The 25,857-nt window shown below is 48.7% G+C and overlaps 1 protein-coding gene and 1 long non-coding RNA gene across 2 annotated transcripts in view; one reads left to right on the top strand and one right to left on the bottom strand.

Annotated features, from left to right (window-relative positions):
• MYO1D (myosin ID) overlaps positions 1–25,857 on the top strand; it is a 150,350-nt gene that overhangs the window by 6,484 nt on the left and 118,009 nt on the right. The window contains exons 2-3 of the mRNA XM_051772688.1: positions 24,242–24,450; positions 25,120–25,213. Coding sequence (XP_051628648.1) covers positions 24,242–24,450; positions 25,120–25,213 — 303 coding nt within the window. The remainder of the gene's footprint in view (positions 1–24,241; positions 24,451–25,119; positions 25,214–25,857) is intronic.
• Positions 1–25,857, bottom strand: part of LOC127463383 (uncharacterized) — a 45,079-nt gene that overhangs the window by 696 nt on the left and 18,526 nt on the right. The gene's annotated exons all lie outside the window — the stretch shown is intronic.

Here is a 25,857-nt window from a genome sequence, read left to right as displayed (position 1 = left end):
CTGTGAGGGGCCCAGAACTGGCCACACTCAAGGTGTGACCTCAGCAGTGCCAGCACAGGGGGACAATCCCTGCCCCAGTCCTTGCTCTCATCTTTTCTCTTCCCTGCAATTATTCTGTCCATCCTGTGAAGTGCTGGGGGTCCTGAAGCTCCTCAGGGCAGGCACTGCATCTCTCTGGGATGCTGGTGAGTAGAACCCTGTTCTGATTTTTGACTGCCACCACCCCTGTGACGTGGCTTGTGTAACCTGCATTGTCTTAACTGCAGTAGTTTATCATCTCCTCCAGCTGAAGGTTGACTTTAAGATCTGCCAAACTCTTACAGTCAACATTAGCTAATGTTTCCAATGGGTCTCATGGTCTCCTTTAGTCAAGAGTCCTTTATATTGACTTCTGTTCCAAAATCTGCCTCTTCAGTGGCTTTGCTGACCTACCACTCACCAACCTCTTGCATTTCTTTGACTCTTTGCATTTCTTCTGGGCTGATCAAGCTTTTAGTCTCCCTGAAGGTTTCCCCTTTAGTCATATTTACTGGAATTCCTTTAAAGATTCAGATCTACCTCAATATTTGGCTGTTACATCATCTCTCTCCTTTCTGCATCCCTGGGTCATGATGACATCTTTTTATGGAATGAAGACATTCTGAGGGGTGGGAGAAGGACACAGATGTCTGCACACAGGTTTGCCTGGAAGTGTGAAACCAGGAGGCTGTGGTGGCAAATGCTCATTTCCAGCTCTCTGAAGCAGAAATATCATTTGTGAAGAAGATTTTGGTTCCTTTCAGGGCTTTTTCGGTCGGATCTGATGAGGTGTCAGCTCCCACTGCTGCTGTCATGTGTTGATGTTTGTGTCTGTTGGACCAGGAGGAGGAGTAGGTGTTCCTTGTGGTGTGTTCATATGCCAGAAGATTTGGCTGTGAGACTCTTCTGTCTTTGGGGGTGAAAAAGGGGCATTAGATAGACTTAACTTGTTTGAAAATACTTTTTTTTTTTTTAAATTCACATTAAACTGTTCCTGAGATAAGCTGTGTCCTTTGCCAGGAATGAGGTTTTTCTGGTCCCTGGGGTTGCTGCAGAGTTCTCCTCACCCTGCCCCTGTGGGAGCAGCACCCAGAGCGATTCCTTTGGGTGCTGATGGACAACAGATACTGACTGTCCTGCACAGATACAGCCCAGCTGAGGTGGGAGAAGAGGGATGTCCTGTAGAGACCTTTTAAATAAAACAGTTGTTGATGATAAGCCAGAGGACCCAACCCTGTCAGCACTGATGGTCCTGCAGTGCTCAGGTTCTCAGGCTCACCAGTGGAACTGTGGCTGATGCTGGGGTGTCACCAGCCTGTCCTTGCTCTGCCTCCTGCCTGTCCTTCCCATTCTGCCCCCTGGAATTTCAGAGCATTTTTCTGTATGGAATTTAGATCTTCTTGCAGTATTGGTGCCCCAGCACAGCTGCCACTTGCCTGGTGTGAGCTGCCTTGAGCTGTGTGACACTTCAGAGGACAGTCTGTGTGTGACTCTTGGGCTGGTTTGATCCAGAGCCTTCTTCCCAGAAGAATGCACTGTTGGGTGAAAACACAGCATTAAACCAGCTCTGTGTCCCTTGGCAGCCACTGACCTGCCACCATGTCGTTTCTCATCCCTGGGGGTGTCTTGCTGTTCTCTGGATGTCAGCTGTTGACTCCTGTCCTTCCAAGAAGTGTTGTTCCACCCGACCTTCCTTTCTCCTCTTGCTGGCTGCCTGTATTTCTGTAGCTGCAGTATCCTCCTGGCCTTCCTTGGTGGTTCTCCTTGCCCTCAGTGCCCTCTTTGAGCACGTGGACTGTCTGACTTGGTCCTCTCTGGGCTTTTGCACTCCCAGTCAGGTGTTGTTGTTTGCCCTGTGGTGTGTCAGGCCCAACCTGAGCCATACACAGAGCCCAGTCTTGCACTGATTTTTGTGCTCATTCCTCGTCCTGTGCCTTGACAAACCCCCTTTCCCACGGAGCTCGTTCAGAATTATCTGCAGGGATTGGTTTTGCTCTCAGTTTTATCTCCTACACCCATCTCCCTGCCTCCCTCCTGTTCCACCTCAGGGACACAGCTTATCTCCTTCCAGTGCTTATCAGTTCCTCCCTCAGCACTGATCTGTGCCATGTCTGTCCCAGAGCCTCCTGACCAGCATTCCCCTGCTTTTCCCTCAGTTGCTCCTTTTAGCATGGAAGGAACACCCCAGAAATGTCAGCACAGCCACTGCCCCCTCCTCCCACGTCTGGTTTATGGAGCCCCCCGAGCTGTGCCCCGGGAGCAGGGTGGGGTGCTGTGACCCTGGTTATCCTGCTCAGCTGCTCAGCTGGGTTCCTGGCTCCTCTCTGGGTCTGTGCCCCTTGGAGTTGGTGTTCTTGGGTCTGGACAGAGCCTGGCCCGATGTTATCCCGGCTGAGGTGGGACAGGTAGAAAGTAATCTGATCATATTATCTTCACCTGCTCCTGTTTGAGGCTGATGTAAGTTAATTTGGGAAGCCTGAAGGCTCATCCCATCTTCCTGGGAAATACCAGTTGGAGATGTGTGGCAGACTCTGCAGTGTGTGGGGTGGGAGGTGCTGCAGGGGCTGAAGGTGCAGTTTGGGGTGCTGGGTCCAGGTCCATCCCCAAACACTGTTCAGGGCTGTATCTTTGCCCTTGTCCTGTACCTGCACCTTTATTCACATCACACCAGCTTGAGCTTTGTTTCAAGGAACCTCTGGAAAAAGTCCCTTTGTTCTGGGGCTCAAAGAGCTGTAAATACAATTTAGGACCCCAGACAAGTCCCAGAACATTCCTGAGCTCTGGAGTCTCCCAAGTGAACTTGCCCCCCTGCTCACTGCAGAGAAGATCCTCTCATTTGCTCCTCATACCATTGGAAAGACACTTTGCTGCTTTTCCTTGTGCCTGCAGGGACAGAAGTACCCCAGTGTTCCCCTAGAGCTGGATGTAAACACCTCCCTGGAACAGTAGCTGTTAAACTTTGTTGAAAAGTGCTTAGCAATGACAAAAAAATGTTATTTCCGAAAGGATCTCTGTAGCACTGAGGGTTTTTTTTTTGCAAATGAAAGTCCAAATTTACCACAAAAATGTCCCTGTAACCTCCTATAATTCAAAACATATTCCTTGTTTTCCAAAGCACAGGCAAATTACCAGGGAGCAGTTCTAAAATAAGACTGAGGTTGGATGTATGACTTTGTGGACAGTGCTGCCTGATAATAAATGTTTCCTTTTTTGAGTTTTGCCTGTGTTGCAGTAAGAAAACTTTGCTTTATATGGTTTGTGTGCTGACCTGTTTCAGGTGAGGAGAACACGAAGCACCAGCACAGAAAAAGGAGTGTATTCCTCTCCCTTCTCCCCCTGATAAATGTAACATTTATGTCTCCAGCAAAACAAACAATGGGAATCTTGTCTTTGTTTGCTCTTAACTTGGTTTTTGGGCCGTGCTGCACATCCTGGCTTTCAGGGATGCAGACATTCCTGAGCTAGACATCTCCAGCCTCTGGCAGCTGCTGCTCTGACTCTGTCTTAGTTACAGGCAACTTAAACCCCTCCGAGGAGATGCCAAGGGAAAGTCGATCCCTGTAAAGCTTTTTAAACCTGGGAGCTGGACTGGAGAGGAAACACAAGGGAAGGCTGAACAATTTTGAAATTATTGGGAATATTTGGCTTAATTTTTCCGATCAGTTGATAGAAAAACATGTTTTCCATTAAGGACTTGAGAGTTTTGGAGACTTAAAGGGGGGCTGCGTGTTGTCAGGATGAGTCTTGTTTTTAAGCAGCACATCTTGGCCTCCTGGCTCCATTCTGGGAGCTCTGAGGGGATGATGTGGTTTGGGGGCTCTGCTCTCCCACCAGAGGCTGGGATGAACTTCAGGGGCCAACTCAGATGTGTCACGACTGGATTTGGGGAGAAAACTCTCGTCAGTCTTCTCCCAGGAATTCTTCTCCACAGGATTGTTCAGCTGCTCTGCTGAGGGGCTGTTTGCTAAATTTAGTGAGCAGACCCTGTGCAAATAAACAGATCAGGGTGATTTCACTCATTTCAGTGTTTTGTTGTTTAGCTTGGGAGCAGCCAACTTCTTGTGTTGCAAACTTTGCAGCTGAATCATGAAAACTGTAGAATGGGGTCATTATATTTTAGACTGTTAAACTCCCTCTGATACATTTTAACCTTCTGCCTTTCCTGTGTTGTCCTTTTATCTAGGAAAAATTAACATAAGTTAAATACAGTAAACTTAGTGACTTTTGAAGACATTCTGTAGCACCTTGACCAAATGAAAGCAGCAATTTGCTAGGGTTGCTTTTACTATTATACATTTAAACCACAATAAATCCCAGGATGGACCAATGAACAGGTTCTTACAGGAACACTGGCTTGCTCAGTGACAGGGTGATGTGGTACCAGGGATGTGGGAAGCTCAGACATTTCACCAGTAGGGTCAGTATTGGGGTTTGTTTGTTTTTATCAAGATGCTTTTGCTGCCTTTTGGAGGGCTCTTCCACCCCTGTACGTGGTTATGTGGCAGAAATCTCGTGCCAGCAGGACATTTTCCCATCATTTGTGCAGTGCCAAAGGGTTTTTCACCTCAAGTGCCAAACTCTCCCAGGTCTTGATGAGCAGGGTAAGCCCCAGAACCAAACTGGGAATGTTTTTGGGGGAAAACCCCCAATCCCCACCCTTTCATGGGGAGGTGTATTGGCTTGTCTTGTTTGGGACAAATGAGCAGCCTGGGTTTGTCCTGAGGGGGGTTTGATGTGGAAGCTCAGAGCACTAATGGCCAGATCCCAGATAATTCCCTGGGTAGGAGAATGGCCCAGCTGTGCCCTCCCATCTGGGCATCCCTGGGGGGCACAGGGAGAGTGGGAGCCTTTGGTTCCTTCCCTGGGGAATGCAGTGCAATGGATTCTTTGCAAACTAAAAGTTTCTGTCTCCAAAGACAGGGATTCCTTTGTGTTTTGACCTGGGGTTTGATACTCTGTGTACACTCCAGTGCTGTGAGTGCCAAATAGTCCTTTTTTTCTTATCATGGGGAGGAAATAATGTGAAAAAACCTCCTATCCCATATCAGGTACAAACCATCCCTGTGTCCATGAGGACACTCAGTGTGTGAGGGAGCAGCACTGGCAAGATCAACCATCCCCTGCTTTTGTGTTCTGCTTTCTGGCGTTTTAGGCCTTTGGGATATTCTGTGGCTGTTTCAAACTTCACAGTGATGAAAAGCTAAAAACCTCTTAATAAGGGTGAAGATGGTTCTATTCTTTTTTACTCGAGGGGGATGCATTTTAATAAAACAACAGCAGTTATCATGATACCCGTGGGATCAATCACAAGTGCCAGGGGTGACATTTATTTCTCAGACTTGTGTTTCCCTCCCTGCTCAGTGCTCCATCCCCTTGGGTTGTCTGGGATTAGCTTGTCCTGCCATGGGAGTTTTCACACCGAGGATTTTGCCTTTGAACTTGCATTTTTCACTCGGAGTGCAAGAGTTGGAGTAGTTTTCAGTGTCACAGAAATTTTGAGTGAACACGGTGAAGGTACAGACATCAAAAGGATTTTATGGTGATGTGGGAATTCCCTTTTGCAGGAACTGTATTGTGACACAAGAACTGAGGGGTGTTCTTGCCCTTTGGGGCTTTCAGGGTCCCTCTCTGGCCACCCTGAGCTCCTTCAGATCCTGGAAGGTGCTGTGAGGTCTCCACACAACCTTGCCTTGTCCAGGTTGAACAGCCTGTGCCTTGGATTTCCCTTGCTTGATTTGCCTTGGACTGCCTCACAGAGGAGTTGAAAGAGCAATAATTTATTTTATTTATTCAGTGGGTACCATCTCCTAGTCTTGGTGTGACTTGCTTTCTTACCAAGTGGAATTTGGGGCCTGGTGAAAACTTACTCGTTAGATCATACTTGTGAAGATACTATAGGAGATTATTCCTCTAATTCCAGATATAACCATCCTGTGATCTTAACACTTGCTTTAAAATTGCCCAGGTGCTGATTAACTCCCTGACAAATTTGGCCAACGTTGGTGGCAACGTGTGGAGGTGGCTTTTTTTTGGTTCTGGCCTTAGTTCCTTCTTTTCTGTGGACAGGTATGGCTGTGCTGGGGAGCAGGTTGGGATTTCCTCCAGAGGTGACTCACATTTGCCAGATCCACGTGTGCTAAAACCAGGCCAGGCCACTACAGTGTGTATTATTTAGGCTACTTAATACTTCATCCAGTAGTCACTGAGCTTGCCCTGGTAGCCTGGATTGGTGAACTTGCCTTTTCCCCCCTCCATTTATCTACCCGAAGACAAACAAAACCCCCAGGTGAGGGTGGAGTGTGTCTCAGTCTGGTTTTGCTGCTCCCCTGCCCTCCCATCCAGCTGGGCAGGGAACTTGCCCAAGGTCATCCTTGAGATGCAATCCCGAGTTATTCCTTGCTGGCCCCTGCCCTTGGCTGGTTCCTGCAGCCCGGCCCTGCTACTTGCACAGCCCGTGGGAGGGCTGGCTTAATTAGCACTAATTTCCCAGATAGCCCCGGCTGATCTCCAGTGGGATGGTGGTTTCACTGTTGCAAAACCTCAGCAGCACCAGGGGCTGGTGATGGTTCTCAGGGGCTGTGGAGCTGCTGGGGTGGGCAGGAAGGACCCGAGGGAAAACACTCCGTGTGGAGCTGTGCTGTGCAGTCCCGTCTGATCGGGGCAGGAGGCAGGACTCGTCTGAGAGCATCATCCTGGGGCGTCCAGAGGGGTGGGAAAGGTTCCTGATGCTTTATCCAGAGCAAGCCCATCCTGCCAGAAGGTTCCTGATGCTTTATCCAGAGCAAGCCCATCCTGCCAGAAGGTTCCTCACCCGTCTGCAGTGGCAGCTCTGGAACACAGCTGTGAGGGACCCGAACACACAACTGGAATGCCAGTTGAAAAGATTTGTAGTTGTCTTTTTTTTCTCTGCTCAGGACACTCTTTCCCGTTCTTTTCCATTCCCCAGCATTTTGTTGCCGAGATCTTTGTCCTCTGGCCTCCGGTGCCTTATAAACAGTTTGTCTGGGGCCAGAAGCAGTGGCTTTGCTGTGGGTGTGTCACAGGTGTTTGAAGAACTGCCTCTGAAATGAATGACAAGGTTAAATGGGAGGCACTTGTCTACACTTATGGATTCCAGGAGCGAAGTTAAACAGTGGGATCTAAACAAAACCTGAGCTATATCTTTCCAGGATGAAATTATCCTTATTACGAGGCTTCTGTTACAGAGTTACTTCCTAATATTTACAGATACTGCTTCCTGAAAGGAGATTGTTATCAATGCTTTAGTGCTCCCTCTGGGCTCCAGCATCGGGGTGACCTGCAGGAAAGCTAAACGGGTTCATTCCTAATTGAAATTCCTTCTGTTGGAACAGGGATAACTCTTTGGAGCAGGATCCCGTGTGCTCGGGGCGGTCCAGCTGCCCTGGATGCAGGCCGGGGGTGTCACAGGGACGGTGCTCGGCAGCCTGGGATGAGAGATCCCAGATCCCACTCCACCCTTGGAAGCTCCCACTCCTTGTGCTGCCCTTCCCTTCCCCTGGCACTTGGCACAGCCCTTGTGTAACGTCCTGCAGCGGCAGAACCGGCTCCAGCAGAGCCCGGCTCTTGGACACGCCGGTGATTAATCAGGGAAACATTTGAACAGCCTTAAATGGCAGGAGTTTGTTTTGGCAGGTGGAGAGCGAGGGAGCCACCGCTGCCCTCCAGGGCTGGGGAGTTCAGATCCCATTTTATCTGCCACAGTAACTTCTCCTGTCTCAGGCTTTTACCTCAGCAGGAACTTCAGGACCGAAATCCCCTTTTTACACATCTTTGGGTCAGAACTGAGGTGTTGTTTCTTCAGGCCCTCACTAAACCTTGCTCCTTGCTTCAGAAAATGAGGAGCACATACCTATGGATGAGTCACGGAGCGTCCCTCGGGACTGACATGGGGGCAGCTCCAGCTCTGTCCTGGACTTTGCCTTCCCAAACCACAGGAGCTGGCGCTGGAGATGGCCCCGGATATCCTCCAGGAGACCGGGCAGGGTGAAGTCATGTACCAGCCTGCCAGGCTGAATTCTTCAAATATTCTTCTAATAACCTTTCTGGAGGTGATTAAAGCAACTGAGCTCATCTGAGAGATTCCTTTAATAGTGTCCCTGGATTAAGATTGGGGGTTTTTAGGTTTAGTGAGACAATAACTTGCCTTTAGAAGATCCTTGAGAAGTGAATGATAAGGGAGAATTGATTACTCTGGTAATTTTAGTAACATTCAGTCTGTGAATTATTTAGGATTCAGAAGCTCCAGATTCTCAGCACCTCTACTGCTGTGTTGTATTTTGAACAGGAATTTGGTTTTGACTCTAGGAGTAGGTTCCTGGCCTTTCTCCTTTTTAATCTCCTTGTTGGCCAACACAAGTTTCGTTGGTGCCTCCATGAATTTCATGGCAGTTTGTTTGTTTTACTGAGGCAGAAAGCACTTACCTGAACCTAAATTTTTTATGCTCTAGAAAACTTCCAGCCTCTCTCTCAGACTTTAATGGTTAGGTAGGGCTAAAAATGACTGTTCATATCATGTTATTGCCCGAGATAGGAGATGTCTGTGGGCTGCAGGCCCGGGGCCAGCACTGGCTTTGGTTATGGTGGTGTTCTTATTTCTGTCTTTCCAGCAGAAATGGTAATAAGGTGTGTTATTTGTCTGTGCTCAAGTAAAGGCAGTCAGCAGGCAGGGAACTGCACAGGCACTGCAGGCTGGGAGTTGGTGTTTGCCTTTAAAAAACCTCCCAGCCCAGATTTGAGACAGTCAATCAGGCGGGCTGCGAGTCTGGCAGGATGTAATTCCATTTTCCTGAGTAGTTTGATTTCCTTTTGGCCTGTCTGTGCCTCAGCTCGTCACTGGGCCTGGGCTGAATTGATGTTGACTCCAAGGTGCTTTTCTCAGTAATTCAAGCGAAGGATATTTGTGAAAAGATTATGATTTGCTTTTATCTGTGGTAAATGCAGCCTGTCAAGAAAACTTGTAAATGCTAAACCTGAAGGGCCCATCTGCACATAATTTTCCAAGTCCCATTTTATGGCTGCACGTGCTGGTTGCAGTTCCTGGTGCAGAGAACCAGCTGGCAGACGCTGCTCCTTGTTTTTTAATAAGGTCTGAAGGCACAACACACGTCTGACACAGCCCAGAGAGTGCTGTGGCTGAAGAGTTTATTGAGTTTACTTGAAATCTTAAAGGGCCTCTAATTTAAGGCATGTTGATTTTCTCAGAAAGCTTTTGTTAGTTTGGCCACAGGCCATATTATGTAAGATATAATTATTTGGCCTCAAAGTAGTGATTTGAGCAAGGAAACAGTTTAAAGCTTGGTGTGGGACACAGGTGGGGTGTGTCCAGAAAGCCACAGGTTCCCTTGGTGCCTGTGTCACAACCAGAGCTCAGTCTCATCCCCCTGAGTGCCAAGAGGCGGGAAAATAGAAAACAACCAGGAAAAACTCCTGGTGTCACGTTTTCCAAAGGGTTTGGTGGCTGCACTTTGCAGCTCCAGGGTGGTGTTGCCTCCTTGACAAACTCCAAGAGCCGGTGTGGGCTCGGCTGAGCAGCAGCAGGGTTTGGGTGCCCAGGATGGGATGGGGTCCTGCCACCAGAGCCATCAACAGGTCTAGTTGTGCTGGCTCAGGAGCCACAGCTGAGGTGGTTTTAAATCCTTTTTCCTGGTATTGAACAGAACTGTTGGGAACCTCCTTAAATTCCCTTTAACCAGCTACTTCATTTTCCCTGTGTTTTTTTTTGTCTTTGCCCTAGATGGACTCAAGGCAGTCTGGATAACGTGTGTGGAATCACCAGGCCATGTTCTGCTGCACACAGTTTTCCTCTGAGATGACCTTTAAGCCTTGTGTTGGTTGCATTTCCATTTAGGGAATCCTTGAGCTATTTGATATTATTGGGGGGGGAGGCTTAGATATAATCAGAATTTTCAGTGTTTGTTTTCTGATAGTAAATTGCCTTCTGGGGTGTCCTCCAGAAGTTCACGCTGCAAATCCTGTGAACAGGGCTGCTCTCAGAGGTGGCAGCAGCAGCTCTTGGGGTGAGGAGCAATGTGGGGCAGAGAGGGGACACCCCAAGCACAGGGACAGGTGACCCTAGGAGTGTCCTGTTCATACCCTGCTCAGCTGCACCAGGGGAGAAGAGGAAAGGCCTGGCACTGAAAGTGTTCCCTGTTCCCTGAATTATGCTGGAGACCCAGGATTTCTCAAGATCCTGGACACGTTTGTAGTTCTGCAGAAACTGTGCCTTAGTGCAGCACCAGGGAAGGCTCTGGGGTCATTCTGTGCCTCTTCCTCACACACCCAGTGCTGGACAGCAAGAGCTTGGTTGTACCTGGAGCTTTTTAATACCTGTGTGAATGTCTGGAGCTTCTCGGCCCTAAGACAAAGCAGGGAATGTTGCCAGCAGGGCAGGAATTAACTTGCTGAAAGTGCTTTTCCTGTCTTAAGCTTTTATGACTGTTCAAGGTGGCATCAACTGTCGTCTTGGGAAAGGTCAGATTAGTGTTAGATGGTCAAAATACCTGTCATATATTTGCTACTGAGTTCCCAGGGGATGAACCAAGTCAATGAGTGCTGACAGACCACCCTGGACAAACTGGCTGAGGGGTTGATTTTCAAAGCTCTGTGCCTTTTACCTGCCTTTTGGGTGGACTTCTCTCTTCACTGCCACCAGCTGTGCTGTGAAGACAGTTGTGTCCAACCATTTTCCCTCCTTTTTTTTTTTTTTCTTTTAATTAAGCTCGGGTACAACGTGAGGGAGGGAGAGGAGCATGGGGGGGCCATGGACCAATTCCAGGGTTCAAGAAGCAGCAGTAAAGGTGCCATTATAAATGAGCAATGGCCTGTAAGGGGCTGCAATCTGCTCATGTAGGTTCCTGGGTTGATCCCACTGCTTTGCTAACGGTTCTTCAGTCTGTTTAGATATTTTGACAGTCCTTTCAGTCTGACCATGAGGAATTGGTCCCTTGTGACTTCTGGATCATTTCCCCAGGTCACTTTAGCAGTTGCAGAACCCGTCTGTAATAGCACTGAGCTGCTGTTTCTGATCAGACTGTGACAAACAGGCTCAGTAATTGCAGTGGGGTTGATGTAATTGTCAACCAACAAGCTGTAATTTGCAGTTGGGCCCCACTGCTGGGCCAGTGCGGGGCTGGAGTTTATAAGCTTTTAAAATACTGCTCCCTTTGTTTTGTTAACACACTGCTCGGATCTGATCTGCCTGTGATGAAAACCTCCCACGTGCCCGGCTCAGCCTTTGCCTCGTAATTACACATTTACAAATAATGACACATTTGCAAACAATCGATGCTGTGGGGAAAGTGCAGCAGGAGGAGGCCGCGATTAAACAACCGGTTTTTCACGTGCCATGTGGTGTGTGAGCCGGGGTGGGCTGTGTGGGAGCAGCTGGACAGTGTGTTTGGGGCCCTTTTGCCCCAGGGTGGGGTTGGTTTGCCCTGCAGGGGCTGCTGGAAGAGAAGGAAGGGACTGTCTGTCACAGAGCTTTGGAGGCCAGTGTCACACAGCCAGTGCAGCCTCAACCAGGGGAGCTTAAATTATGTGTTCTCTGAGATCTCTTTGAAGACAGAGCTCGAGCAGGTGGGCAGGGAGGACCTCAGGAGCAAAACAATGTGAACCCACCCGGTTAAACCAGGAACATGAGCACTGCCCTGCTGGGGAAGGGTGGTCACTGTGTGAGCAGGCCAGCAAGAACTGATCAGAAGGGACCCCGAATTCCTGAGAGTCTCCCTGGTTTATCAGTTTTATGTTGTGCTATAGGTACAGTGTTTGAAACTGAGATGGTGCTTGATGTTTTTTGGGTGTTTGTACCCTCCTCTCTCCCTGCTCACTGAGGAAGATGAAGGGGCTTCAAAGCCAGGCAGCCAAGCAGCAGCGAGTTAATGTTTAGTTATGGTAATGTCTGGTTTATTTCTTGCCCATTTGATCCTCAGCGGCCCTGGGTGGATGGTGTGGTTGCAGATTAACCACCCCATAGCAGAGGTGCATGTGAGCCCCGTTCAGGGGCAGCAGGTCCTGGCAGAGCAGCCCTGCTGTGCTCTGGGAGAACGTGTCCCTGTGGCTTCCAGGACCTGGATCCCTGTCTCCTCAGCCTGTGGAGCTCCAGGCAGTGAAGCTGAGGTAGCTCCACACAGAGGGGCTTTGGCCTTTTTTTAAACACACAAAGCTTTGGCCTTTTGCACCATGTTCCCTGAGCAGGGACCCCGGGGAAGAAGCTGCAGAGATGCAGCAGGAGGTGATTCCCACTTCTGCAACGTGGGCACCACACAGCACCCCCACAGCTGCTGGGGTTAAGGGTTCTTTGTACACTCACTGGAAACCTGGCCAGTGCAGTCAATGATGAATCAACCCCAAAATTTCACCTGCCCACATGTAGGTATCCAGGGGAAGGTTTGTGGCTGGTGAGTCCAGTGGCAGGGCTGGAGCTGGGAATGCAGTGACTTGGCAGAAGTTTGGCCTGCAGGGCTACTCAAATGGAGAAGATGTAACCTGGCCTACACTCAGGTGCCCTGTGGGAGCAGAGTGTGGGCTGTGGAGAGCTCTGGGAGTGTGCACAGCCCTGTTGAGGAAGATCCCTGGCTAGTGAAACCTCTGCTTGGCCTCTGTTTGTGCCTCTGTATTGAAAACAGGATAAATTAGAAGAAGTGGAGGTGGCTGTTGTGGTGAAGAGTTATGAGTGGTTTGGGGAGGACAGTAAATCAAGTTTGACTCGATAAACTGAAAGTGGAAATAAATCCCCAAACTCGAGCTGATGGCATTAGACTGGGTCTGTCACCTCCTCTCCCCCAGCCTTCCTTCTTTCTCTGCTTCTCCTCACTCCCCATATCCCCACCAAAAAGGGAGGGAAGAGAAGGAATTTAAGGAATAACTCTGGTAAAGCAGCGCTGGGGGTAGAGGGGAGGATGTTTGTCTGAACACACTGATCCCGTGTTTCAGGGTTTGCACTCTGTTTGCAGAGGCCATGCAGGAATCCTCCATCCTTGGCTGGTGGGGATCTGTTGTTCCCTTCTCCAGAGCTGGATGAGCCACAGCCCAGATGAGATATTTTCAGGGTCCTCTTCAAGTGGTGTTAAACTGTTTTGGATCCCTGCTCTGTCTTGCCTGAGGTTACATCAACAGAGCGGGGCTGAGGGAAGGGTTTTTCTTGTCTCAGGTTACTGGACAGTTGAGGAGGGTTTTTGGCATGGCCCATTTCCTAGAACCGTTGGCATTTCCAGTGCTGAGCTGTGATTCTTTCAAACTCACCCCACAAGCAAACAGCTTCCAACACTGGAGCCTGAGAGAGGAGCAGAAGGGATAATTAGCTGAGTTTTATCTCCTCTGCCCTGGGACTTTGAGAGAAGTGCAGATAGGTGATAAAAACCCACCATATCAGCATAATTACCTGTGCAGCTTATCAAAGCTGCTGATTTTCTATGTGTAGGAGCATTTCCTTAACTGCTGGTGTGACTCTGGACCCCAGTTAAAGGCCAAAGAAGGGTGCTTAAGATGAGTGTAGATATGAAGTGTCAAATTCCTTTGTTCTCCTCCTCAAAGGACGGAGATGTGAGCAGGAAATAACTAAGCTTCATATCTTTTCCTGTAAGTCTCCTTTGAATATATTTAGGAGGTAAAGTCTCGTTTCATAAATACATTCTGCTCTCCTTTTGACAAAAGCAGGATTTGTAGTAATTTTGTTGGCACTGCATGAAAGGGCTGTGGCTGAAACTCTTGAACCCTTGTCCTTATCTGCAAGTCCATCAGACCATGTCATTGTAGCCAGAGCTGGAGATGAATTTTCTGACTGGATTGTGGAAGTGACTGTTTTATTCCTGGGGTTCAGTGAGAAGAGCAGGTCAGAAGAGTGTGGGCAATATTCTCTGGGAGCAGCCTCGTGTAAATATAAAAGTTAATTTTACATGTAGGTATTAAAAATATGGAATCATGGAATCCCAGACTAGTTTGGGTTGGAAGGGACATTAAAGCTCATCCAGTGCCACCCCCTGCCCTGGGCAGGGACACCTTCCACCAGCCCAGGTTGCTCCAAGCCCCGTCCAACCTGGCCTTGGACACTCCCAGGGATCCAGGGGCAGCCACAGAAAGAATTCCTTCCCAATATCCCATCTAAACCTTCAGCTTCAGGCCATGACTGTATTAAATAAAAAGAACATGAATATGCTCCTTGAGGACTTGGATGAGTGCAGAGAGCTGTGTAGTAGAGACTGTTGCACTACAATATATTAAATATCTAAAATGCAAATAATAAGGGTTGTGTGTGTTGTTTGAATTCTTTCATTGATACCTGTGAACAGAATTCCTTTAGTTCCCCAGAGGCTGCTCCAGGGGGAGGGTTCGTGGATAAACAGGGATGAAGTGATGGCATGCTGTGTGTGCTGGGCCAGGAGGGTTGGCAGTTGTGTTCCACTGTGCATTCCCAGCAGGCAGTGAAATGCATGGATTGCCAGTGCTTGCCCATGGACAGAGGAGAGTGCTTGGATGAGCTTGAAGCATTCCTTGTTTTCAGGAGTCCTTGGAAAACTGGCAGTTGACCCATTCCCCTCATTTGCTGTTTCCTGAGGGAGAGTGATCAGGGAGCTGACAGGGAACATCACTAAGTCTATCACTAATTATTATTACTAATTCAGCAGTTTATAATAATTAGATTATTCCAACTGCATGAGTATGGATGAGAGATCCACTCATCCCTTCTGCAGCAGGGAAGGGTAACACACACCACTTAACTTTAAAAAAGCACGGAGAAGTAACATGTTTTCCATCTAATAGGTGATTTTATGTGTAATTGTAAAAGGTGTGAAGAGATTGGCAGTTTGTGACTGCCAGACCTGTTGATTCCAAGTGTTTCTTTGTGCCTCCTGGCAGCAGGTTCAGTGAGGGTTTATCAGCCCATTGCTCAGGGGAGAGAGGGAGACTCACATAGCTGTGTTTGGAGGAGGATGTGTCAGCTCTGAGCTGTTAATTAACCTGATTTCTAAAAAAAAATTCATCAAAATAAAGGTGAATTAACTGGAAATTAACTGGGGAACTGGGGAGGTCCCAACACTGCCCTGCCTCAGGCTGGGGCTGCTCTGCTACTGGTGTCCAAAATCAGTGTGATCATCCTGGAAAGGAGCAGCACTTCCACTCTGTGCTGCTGCTTTTCAGTGTCTGCCAAAGCTGAGAGTATTCACTTAACACCACTCCAGACTAAATCAGTGCTTTCTGTAAATAATTAGTGGCTGAAAACTTCATTATTAAACCTTTTTTATAAACACTGTTTGCTCTGACCGTGAGACTGTCACTAACTAAGGCTCATTCCCTGACAAATGATACTTTACAGAAGTAACAGCCTGCCTGCATCCTTGGGCTGATGTGTCATTTAAAAGATCCTGTTTTAAATAATTTCACAGGGCTCTGAATTCCACTGGCCTAGAATTAAAAATTCAGTGGTGTGGTCAAAGTCAGCTCAGCTTGTGGCAGATAAATTGTAGATATTTTTCAGCTTAGTTGCATGTTAGTTCTGCTTTGAGTGGTGTTTGTGCTGTCTCACATTAGTATTATTTGAATAGTCCTTCAGTGCTGAGTGGGAGCTGTCTGACAGAATAAACAATGTGTAAAATGTGAAGGAGTTAAATGAACACAATCTCTCCAGTGGTAATTTGGAAGGATGAAGCAGCACGTAAATCAAGTAATCTGTTTTACTAATCACACCTCTGAAGTCCTTTTCCATATTGCCAATGTTCCCCTGTTATCACTGTGCACTTGGGAACTGCTCCTGCAGTGGTGATGGATGCAGCAGGGGCAGCACTGCTACTGCTCAGCTGCTCTTCCTCTCAACCCATGTGCAGGGAGGTGCTTCAGGCCCTGGGGCAAATTCCTTTGCTTATCTTGCCAGTCCTTCCCTACCCACAAAGGTGTTTGAATCATTCCCTGTGTTGTTCCTTCTCTTTTTCCCTTTTGGAAATTGGCCTGAGAGGGAGAGGGAGAAAGATGCTGATGATGACTCTGTTGGGTGGGTCACACTTGTGGCTTTAACTGAAAGCTCTGCACTTGGGGGTGGTGGAAAAACCCCTTTATTTTGCACCCAAAGCTTCTGTAAAATATTAGTTGCTCTTTCATTGGGAAGAACAAACCAGTAAGGCCTTTCCAGCACTGATGTGCAGACATAACCTCATTCCTTCAGAGCCTGAGGGTTGGTCTTCCAGGGCACCTGCTGCTCCATTCCTGGTGGTGGGAGAGACTGGGAGATGGGGAGGAGGGGTTTCAGTTTCAGATTGTCACTGGGGACATGAAGCTTTTCTAGGACAAAGCAAGGAAAAAAAAAAGTCCCCCAACAAACCTGAGCCAAATCTACATCCAAAATGGGAACTTTTCCTGGCTGGATGTGCTTCCAAGGAAGCTCAAGGAACTGTTAATGGACACCTTGTGTTGAAAGGGATTTGCTTTGTGACCTGCAGACTCAATTTTTCCCTCTCCAGTGCTTGTGGTTCTTTGTGCCCGTGCCCCTGGCTGAAGGCCTTGGTGTCTGTGCCCTGGAGAATGGTGCCAGTGACCATGTGGGGATCCAGCTGGCCCTCCTTGGCCCTGCAGCAGCCGTGGCAGGAGGGGATCTCTGGCCCAGGGGCTGGGTGGGCAGCTGGAGCAGGAACATCTTCAGCTGCTGCTTGGACACTCTGGGCATTTGTCCACCAAAGCCCTTGGCTGGGACCCTGAGGTGCTGCTGGAGCAGCTCTGGGCTAGAACACGGGAGCTGAGGGATCACAATGGACTGGGAATGCCTGGAGAAGCCTGTTGTCACAGCCCAGTGTCCCACCCTGGTGTCACAGCCCAATGTCCCACCCTGGTGTCACAGCCCAGTGTCACAGCCCAGTGTCACAGCCACACAACACAGCCCCAGCTGTGGCCTGTGAGGATCTGTGTGGAGGTGATGGTGCAAATCACTGCAGCAGCTCTGGGAGAAGCCCCAGTGCTGCACAAACTGAGTCACTGTTTGCATGCTTTGCCTTATTATTCTTATTTTTGCACGGCTTGCATGGCCTGGCTTAGTATAAATCAGGAATCCAGTTTTATTTTAGCTGTAACATTCCCAGAGACTTTTGGAGTGCTGGCAGATGGGGTTCTGCATCTTGGTGCTGCAAGATGAATGATCCCTGGGTGTTCTGAGCCCTGTGTCAGACAATGCTGCATTCAGGGGCTCCAGCACATCCCCAGCACTGGCCACGAGCTCAACAAATCAGAGTATTCCTTTCCAGCACAACAATGAGGCAGCTGAACATCAGCAGCTCCAGCCAGCTGACTGCTAGAGGAGTCTCCAGGCATCTCCAGAGGAAACCTGTGGGATACTGGGACTGTATCTTGGCACCTGGGCTTGTGGAGAGAATAGAAGTGTAATTAGACAGCACCATGAGGTTCTGTTAATTGTGCAGCGTGGGCAGAGAGTTGGGAAGGTGGTGCAGGATATCACCCCAGGTGTGTGGAAGAATATGGCTTAGAAAATAGGGTTTCAAGTCATGAACACAGTTGCTGCTGTGGCTGCAGGTTGGTATTTGTAGGAGGCTGCTGCTCTGTCAGCAGCCAGTGGTTGTTGTTTCCTGGGCTTTGTTTTTCTCCATGTTTCTAGATCTTTCTGTTGGGTTGCAGGATTTTACAGTCCCTTCAGCATCCCTTGCAAGAAGGTTGTTATTCAGAAGTCTTGCCTGGACACCCCTGGGGCAGAGCCAGCACTGCAGAATTCCCACCCCACTGACCCAGGGACCTCCCTCATGGTGCAGATCTGTCCAACCTCCAAACATTGCTCTGGGTTTTGCCTTTTGTGCAGCTTTTTGTGCAGTTTTGTCCCCTGATATGCCTGAAGGTGGCAAACCCTTCAACACAGCAGTGTGTGACCCGATGGACAAAGCTGAATTCCCCAAACTGGGGGTGAGCAAATCCTGGTGTGGCAGGTTACAGTTAATGCAGACCTGGGGATGGAAGCAGGAGGTGGTGAATGAGGGTAAAATGTCTCTTTTTAAGTACCCAACTGCAGTAACATCGGAGTGGGAGGAACATAATGGACCATGAGGTGAAATGTTGGTCACTGCAGGAAGCCACATGTTCCAAAGACACCCCCAGCCTGAGCTCAGCCATCCCCAGCAGAGCTCAGGGGTCCCTGCAGCTTTCCCGGGATGCTGCTGTGGCTCTCAGTCAGCCTGTGTTGGCCAGGGTGCTCCATTCCTGTGCCCCTCTTACATGTGCCTATACAGTTTTTTTGTTTAATGAATTATTCTGGCAGGGGGATACTCACCTCACCCATTTATAGGTGATTACTTCCACCTTGTCCTCCTCCTCAGCCGTTTTATGAGCCTTATGCATTTAAATGAGTTCTTTTGCATGACAAGCTCTGCACTCCCCTCACCTACTGACTTGGTGTGTGATGGGAGCAGAGAGAACCTACCTGACTTCTGAGATTTCTTTGGTTTTTACTGCCCTTTTGTAGATTTTGTACCCTTATTTGGCAGATGAAAAAGAGATGTGGGCAGGTGACAGTCTCGTTTGCTGCTATCCCATCCTGTTCTCCTCTTCCCTGGTTAGGTCTGGGATAACTCACCCTCAGGACATCACTCAGGGCAATGTCCTGCTCAGAGCACAGTAATGTGATTGCTGCACTGGGATTTCAGTGTTCCAGTCAGACTTTTCACACTGAAGCCGGGAGTGTTTTCCTGCTCCACACGCAGCGATCGGGCACAGACTGCTCTTCTCTCTACCTGTGCCTGCAGCGACTGTCTCTGTGCGGGTTGGGGATAAACCCACAAAGCATTTGTTGTCCTGGAGGCTTTTCAGAGACCTTCCTTTTGTCTCATTATCTGTTTCAAGCCTGCCTGTGCCTCCTGCTCTGCTCCCGGAGCTCCCAACCGAGCCTGCAGAGCTTCCCTCTGCAGCAGAGCCCGGGCCCTCTGACGCAAACAGAAATGAAAGTTCAGTGACTCCCCTGTTTAGTGGTTTGGCATTTTTTCAGTGCAAGGTTAATACTTTATATTTAAGGAGAGGGGTTTTAATATCACCCCTGTTTCTATATCTCACAGTTTTAGCCTTTCTCCATCTCCCGTTTTCCTTCCCCCAGCCTCACCTCGTGGTTTGAGGGGCTGACTCAAGGCTGGTTTGGAGCTGAACCAGCCTCGTCAAAATTACAGTTTGCTGAACCCTCGGTTTGCTGAGGGAGATGTGGCAGTGGTCACTCAGAGTTTGCTGATTTTCTTTAGAAAAAAAAATGACATCATTACAAAGAACTCCTTTAACCTCCTTCCCCAGGCTGGCTGAGGGCTGTGGGTGAACGGAGGATTCCTCCCCCTGCCCCGTCTGCTCCCACAGCGCAGGAAAGGAGTGGTGCTCCCAATGGCATTTCCTATTTTGTTAAACTGGCAGCCGAGAGAGCCGAGCCCCTGCAGGCCAACTGCGAGCAAAAACCTCACCTGCACATTCAGTGAGCTGCATTTCAGCTCTTCTGGCCCTCGGGGTGGGTCCGAACCCCGCAGACACACATATCCTGATGCTGCAGACATGCACATTCACCACCAGGACAGCTTGGATCGGTTCCCTGTGCAGGGGGGTTGTACTGACTGGACAGTTCTTTGGGCTGTTTTTCCAAGAGCAGCAAGAGTGTTTTAGCAATAGTTCTGCCAACGCAAATCCTGTTTATCTGAGCGCTCTTGTGAGGGGCTGGTTCGCTGTGAGACACTTTGGGAGCGATTTACTGAAAGCCTCGAAGTCCTGCTTGGCAGCTGAGTTTATTTTGAGATTTACCTAAAATAAAGTCTTTAAGTAGCACTGGACTCGCAGCAGAGAGACCCAGTATCACCTAGAAAAGGCACAAGTGCCTGAGGCACACAGGGTAAGTGGCTTTTAGCAGTCACTTGCTTCCCAAAGCACGAGGGGAATGGTTGTTGCCTTGTGTGAGTGCAGGGTACACATTCTCGACTTTAAAACCAGGTAAATATGGTTTCACTGCCAGAAGTTCTGCTTAAATTCCCTTCTTGGTGAGCACATCCTAAAGGCCCATCCTTGAGGCTTAGTTAAATATCTTCGTGTGTGTTTGCAAAGAGAATGGGCTCAAAGCCTGCGGGATTGGAGTTTAATGTTTACATTTGGTGGTAAAAAGTAACTGAGACTTGTTGCCCCCTTTGGGAGAGTAACCCAAATCACATGGGGTGTTTCCAACAGGGAAAGGAATTGTCCCTCCTCTGCGTGCCAGGGCTGTGGAGCTGCTGGATTATTCTTCTTGCCATGCACAGGGAGGAAGGAGGAAAAATCTGTGTGCTCATACTCAATAGTTCATATTCAGTATTTCAGTTTGTGCCTTGGGGTTCACAGATAAGGCTGGAAATACAGAATATTTGAAACCATATTTTTATTCTCTTCACCTTCAGTGGGACCAGGTTAGTTGTGGCCCAGTGCCTCTGCAGCACTCCTGATTTGTCCTGAGTTATTTGCTTTTCCCTTTCTTTTTTTGTTAACATTTCCTTTACTTCAAGCTGCTGCTGCTCAAGGACCAGCTGGAAGTGTGTGCTCAGGGGATGGCTGTGGTCCCTGTCCTGCAGGGTCCCTGTCCTGCAGATGTTGTTTGGGAGTGTGGGTTCCAAGCCCTGCCAGCTAACTCTTTTCTTTATTTGTACTGAGTGCATTTGAAGTTGCATCATTTCCTCGGTAAGAACGGTTTTATTTTTGACTGGAGTGTTTGTCAGGTGGAGGAAATCCTAAATGTTGAGTGCTCTCTGCTGGTGAGGATTTCTGCTCCAGTGCTCCCATTCCTGCAGTGGATTTTCCAGGGGGAACTGGATGTGAACATGGGGTGTCTGGACTTAACTCCCTTCCTTAAACATAAAGACTACAAAACAAAGTAAGAGCCTTTTTCTTGCCTTAGTGGTCTTCTTTCCTGGAGAATAATTTCTCTCCCTTTCAGTGATTTATAGTCTGTGACTCACTGCTTTTTATTTTCTCATTATCAATTGATGTTTTAATGAGGTAATAAAAACTAGTATAAAAACTTCTCATGGAAGAGCTGATGTTCCTCAGAATAACTCACAGGGATTAAATACTCTGAATTTCTTTTTGGTTGCTGAGCTAATGGAGAGAGGAGACTGAGGGGACACTTATTGGGGTCTGCAGCTTCCTCCCGAGGGGCAGCTCCATCTCTGCTCTGTGTGAGCAGGGACAGCCCCCAGGGAAGGGCTGGAGCTGTGCCAGGGCAGGGTCAGGGTGGATCTCAGGGAAAGGTTCTTCCCCCAGAGGGTGGTTGACACTGACCAGGCTCCCCAGGGCAGTGGGCACGGCCCCAAGGCTGCCAGAGCTCCAGGAGGGTTTGGACAATGCTCTGAGGGACAGGGTGGGATTGTTGGGGTGTCTGTGCAGGGCCAGGGGTTGGATTTGGTGATCCTTGGAGGTCCCTTCCCTCTGGGGATATTCCGTGATTCCATGACGTTGATACAGGAATGGTTCCAATGGAATTATTACAGGGAAATAAATGTTTTGTTGTAGCCCAAGCTGACGTGATTTCCATGAGAGACACAAACCAAGGTTTGACCATGGGGGTGTTGCCCCAGGAGTGGATATTGGGGTTCCCTTTAGCAGACTTGCTGCTGTTCCTTTTAATAAAAAACAGTCCAGTTCTGCCTCTAAACCTCAGCCCTGGAATGGCTGCACTGGCCCTGGTGTGGATGAGTTTCCCCAGATGGGGGATGAGCCTTTCCAAAAAGCACCAAAGAGCTTTGTTGTCCTGCTTTGTGCCCTTGCCCTGGAGAGCAGTGGCTGTAACACAGCTCCTGCTCCCCGTTTCCTCTGCCCTGGTGGGTTGTTTCCTTAAGTTTCCACGAGTTCTCCCTGGGCCAGGCTCTCCCAGCAGGAAAACAGTTCCTGCTGTTCTTGGCCTGGGCTGCTCTGAGGGATGAAAAGGGGCTTTATCAGCCAGGAGGGGCGAGGAGCGTCGGGAACATCTGAGCCCAGCTCTGGAATTTGAACTCCAGTGCTAAGAAGTGTAAAGAAAAATGAAGCAAGAAGTAAAAATGGGGGTGTCAGTTGTTCATGAAGTCTGGGTCCTTAGAGCCAAGCTGGAGACAGGTCTGCTTGTCAGGCCTGGAGGTGGATCCTTCTCCTCCCTCGCCTCCATCTGCCTTTTGCCACAGAGGTGAAGACACAACTTGTCAGAGCCCAGTGAAACCTTTTAGAGCTTGACTTTGTGGTGATCCTTGTGGGTCCCTTCCAGCTCAGGATGTTCCATGGTTCTGGGGTTCAGGCAAGGACACCGAACTGCCACAAGAGGAAACTTAAACTGGGCTCTGCCAGTGCAAGTTTACATAATTCATGACTTAAGGAAGAGGTCAGAGTATTGGGTGCTGTGATGGTGACTTGGCACAATGGGCCTTTATTCCTTTATTTCTTCTCAGCAGCTGGAACAACCCTCCCTTTACCCTCTCTGGGGCCATGAACTCTCCCCCTTGTCTGTGGCAGTGCTGTGGGGCTTAAAAACTCACCCACAAACTGCTGTATCTTTATTTTTGTCATCAACAGTGCCTTGAGCAGCAGGTATGTGCTGCTGGGCAGGGCCTTCTGGAGAGCACTCTGTGTGTTCTCCAGTGAATAATTCACCTTTGGATGTCCAACTCCAAAAGATGGGATGATTCTGCTGACTGTGGTGTCCCTGTAGTGGTTTCCATTATATATTTATGTGTGACTTGATCTCCTTAATAGCAACAGTATTGTGTGGGTTTGGTTTTTCAAGCTCTCCTATGTATATGCAGAGTCCCTCAAGGGCTCCTGAGAGGGCAGGAGCCTGGTATCTGATCCTTTTGCACCTTCTGCCTCTTTGGGATCTTCCAAATACCACAATTCCCACCTGCTTTGTGCTTCTCAGAGTTAAAATCAGGTGTACTGATACTGGTAATTATTTTAAGATTATCTTTTCTAAAACATTTGTGGTAGCTTTCAAACAGCGTATATCTCAAAAATATCTTTGCATTTTAAGTTTTGGGAAATGTATATCGAGACATTTTCAGTTAAAACTGATTGCAGGAAGAAGACATTTTGCAGTTCTCGGGTCTTTTTAGTGCAGTATTTCGGGAGGAAGCTGGAATTGGAGGCACAAGCACTCCCAGAAAGTGGAATGCTGGTTGCTGGATGATATTTCTTGAGTTTTATTACACCTGCTAAAAACTGAGACTGCCAAGATGCTGCAGAAAATTCTCAAATGAACAATAGAAAATGTCAGGGCTGTCACCACGTGGGGGTGGTAATAAATTCAATAAAGTAATGCTGGAATTTGTGCCGGAGTCCAGGAGGGATTGGAGGCCCCTGGGCTCTGTTGGAGGGGTTCTGGTGCCATCTAACGTTGTGAGGTTTAAGTGCAGCTGCAGACAGGTAGTTGTGGTGCAAATGCCGAGGTTTGGGTGTTGATCCCGAAATCTCCTGCCATCCTTTCTCCTCCTGAGAAGCAAAAGCTGTATAAATTTCTTCTGCTGTTAACCTGGAACTCCTGTGAGCTGTCCTGACAGGTAACTTCCAATAAAATGTGGATTTCCTTGGAAACAGCTTTTAACTTAAACACTTTTTATAAACAAGCTTCCAGTTATTTTCTGTCTTGTTTGCAGAAAGAATCCAAGGGCCAGGTAGGGTTTAGGAAAGGTGCAGTTTAGGGTTGTTTTTACACATTCTTAGGAATCTTTGCCCTCTGGTTTAGCAGCAGTGGTGATACCAAGGTGCCTTCCAGTAAAAAGGATGGATGGGGTGGAAGCTCATTGCTGGAGCTGAAAGGCTGCAATTCCCTCCTGGGCTTCTGTCTTTGTTTATTTTCTTCCAAGTGTGATTAGACCTCTCAGTGAGGGGCTTCTCTGGCCTTTAACTGGGTCATGGACAACTGCAGAACGTGAAAAAAAGAATTTGCCCTTAAATCCCCTTTATGGAGCAGATTTTATTTGCTCCTCACACTTGTGTTGACTTGTTGTCAGTTGTGGAGACTGTAAATTGTATCTTGTGCACCTGTCAGTGAAGCAGCAGTGGAAATGTCCTCTGTGGGTGCTAAACTAAAAGCTGATAGTTGTTGCACCCTCAGGTCTCTCTGTCCCTGCTGTGCCATCCAGGGAGTGTCCATAGCCCAGGTTTTGTTGTGGTGTTCCCGTGGCTCAGAGTTCACTGCTGGGCTCTGGGCAGGTGTGTTCCAAACCTCTCCATTTGACTCATTTCCCCCCTCTTTGTCCCCCCTGGGCAGGTTTGAGAAGGGCAGGATTTACACCTTCATTGGGGAGGTGGTGGTTTCCATGAACCCCTACAAGAACCTGAACATCTACGGCCGGGACACCATCGAGCAGTACAAGGGCCGGGAGCTCTACGAGAGGCCCCCCCACCTCTTCGCCATCGCCGACGCCGCCTACAAGGCCATGAAGAGGCGCTCCAAGGACACCTGCATCGTCATCTCAGGTGAGCTGGGCCGGCCTGGGGACATCTGGGGACATCCCAGGCAGGAGGAGGACGGGGTTTGGCTATAAAGGAAAAAACTTCATCAGTCTTAAGGCTCGTTTGCGTTCGAGTCCGTGTGGGGAGACGTCGCAATTATTTCTTCTCTCCTTCAGTCCTTCAGCCCTCTCCCAGCCAGGCAGGAGCTGGGGCAGTGCCTGCAGAGGGATAACGGGAGCAGGAGCCTTATCCCACTGCAGGGATCCACAGAGCAGGACCTGTCTCTGCTCAGGAGCTGCTGGTCGTGCCCCTGAGCTGGTTCAGGCTCATTCCCTGCCTGGATCCTGGCACTTCCTGCCCTTGATGTCCCCGGGCTCTGAAAGGCGAGAGCCCCGAGCTGGGGGGCTGAACAGTGGCCCCTTGTCCTGCCCAGCCAGGCTTTCTCCTCTAACAATATTCCTTTGATCCTCTGTGTGCCAGGCCCGTTCCCGACCTGGGAAGTCTCACATCACAATTGCTCCGAGCCAGCGCAGCCACAGGGCCTAGAAAATGCCCCAAGTGCACACAAAGATGGTTTTAAAATAACAAATCAAAACCCCCCAGACGTTGTTGGAGTAGAATTGAGATGTTCTGTGCAGTGATTTGCTTTGCTTTGTTTCATCTCCTGGGTCACCCTGGTGTTTCTACCCCCAGGTGAAAGTGGAGCTGGGAAAACTGAGGCCAGTAAATATATCATGCAGTACATTGCAGCCATCACCAACCCTGGGCAGAGGGCTGAGGTGGAGAGGTAAGGCCTTGCCTGGCAAACGAGGGAAATTTGGGGATCTCTTTCAGTGGGCTCTGTGGCTGAGGGTGTCTTGTATATGCTGATTTTTACAGCAGTTCCCTAACTTCTTCAGATACTGCTTTTACTCTGGCAATTTTAATTGCAATATTAATTGCTAAAATCGTGCAGAAAAATTAAAAAAACCCCAGTATCTAGAGGTACCTTCCAAGCAATAGCAACCATCTGATGATCTTACAGGTCTTTTCCAGTGATTGTAAATCACTTTTCCTGGGGCAAATTGCCTGAAGTCGGGGTACATTAGGACAGCATGTTGAGTGCAAGGAGTGTATTCCATGAGCTTCCAGGCTCACATGCTCCTGATTTGCAAAATGTGCCTGTTAGTCCTGGAGTAAAAGCATTGGAACAAAGAATGTGCCTTTCTACTGAAACAGATTTAACACCAACCTCCAATAAACTTTGCAAAAGAGCTCAATAAATTGGTTTCAAAACTGAAATGTGGAAAGGAGCTGAGTTTTTGATGCTGTTTTGAGTCAGGATTTGGTCTTTGAACCAAAGGGCCTTTGCTTGCTCTAAGGAGTGTTGCTGGCAGCTCCCAGCTGCTTTCCCATGGGATTGCTGATGTCATCCACATCTGCCCAGCTGTG

Source organism: Manacus candei, unplaced genomic scaffold (assembly GCF_025592945.1).
Source record: "Manacus candei isolate 608988 ecotype Guabito, Panama unplaced genomic scaffold, ASM2559294v1 h1tg000158l, whole genome shotgun sequence".
Lineage (NCBI taxonomy): Eukaryota > Metazoa > Chordata > Aves > Passeriformes > Pipridae > Manacus > Manacus candei.
Note: the sequence above shows the minus strand (reverse complement) of the source record. Positions and strands in the feature narration are given on the sequence as shown.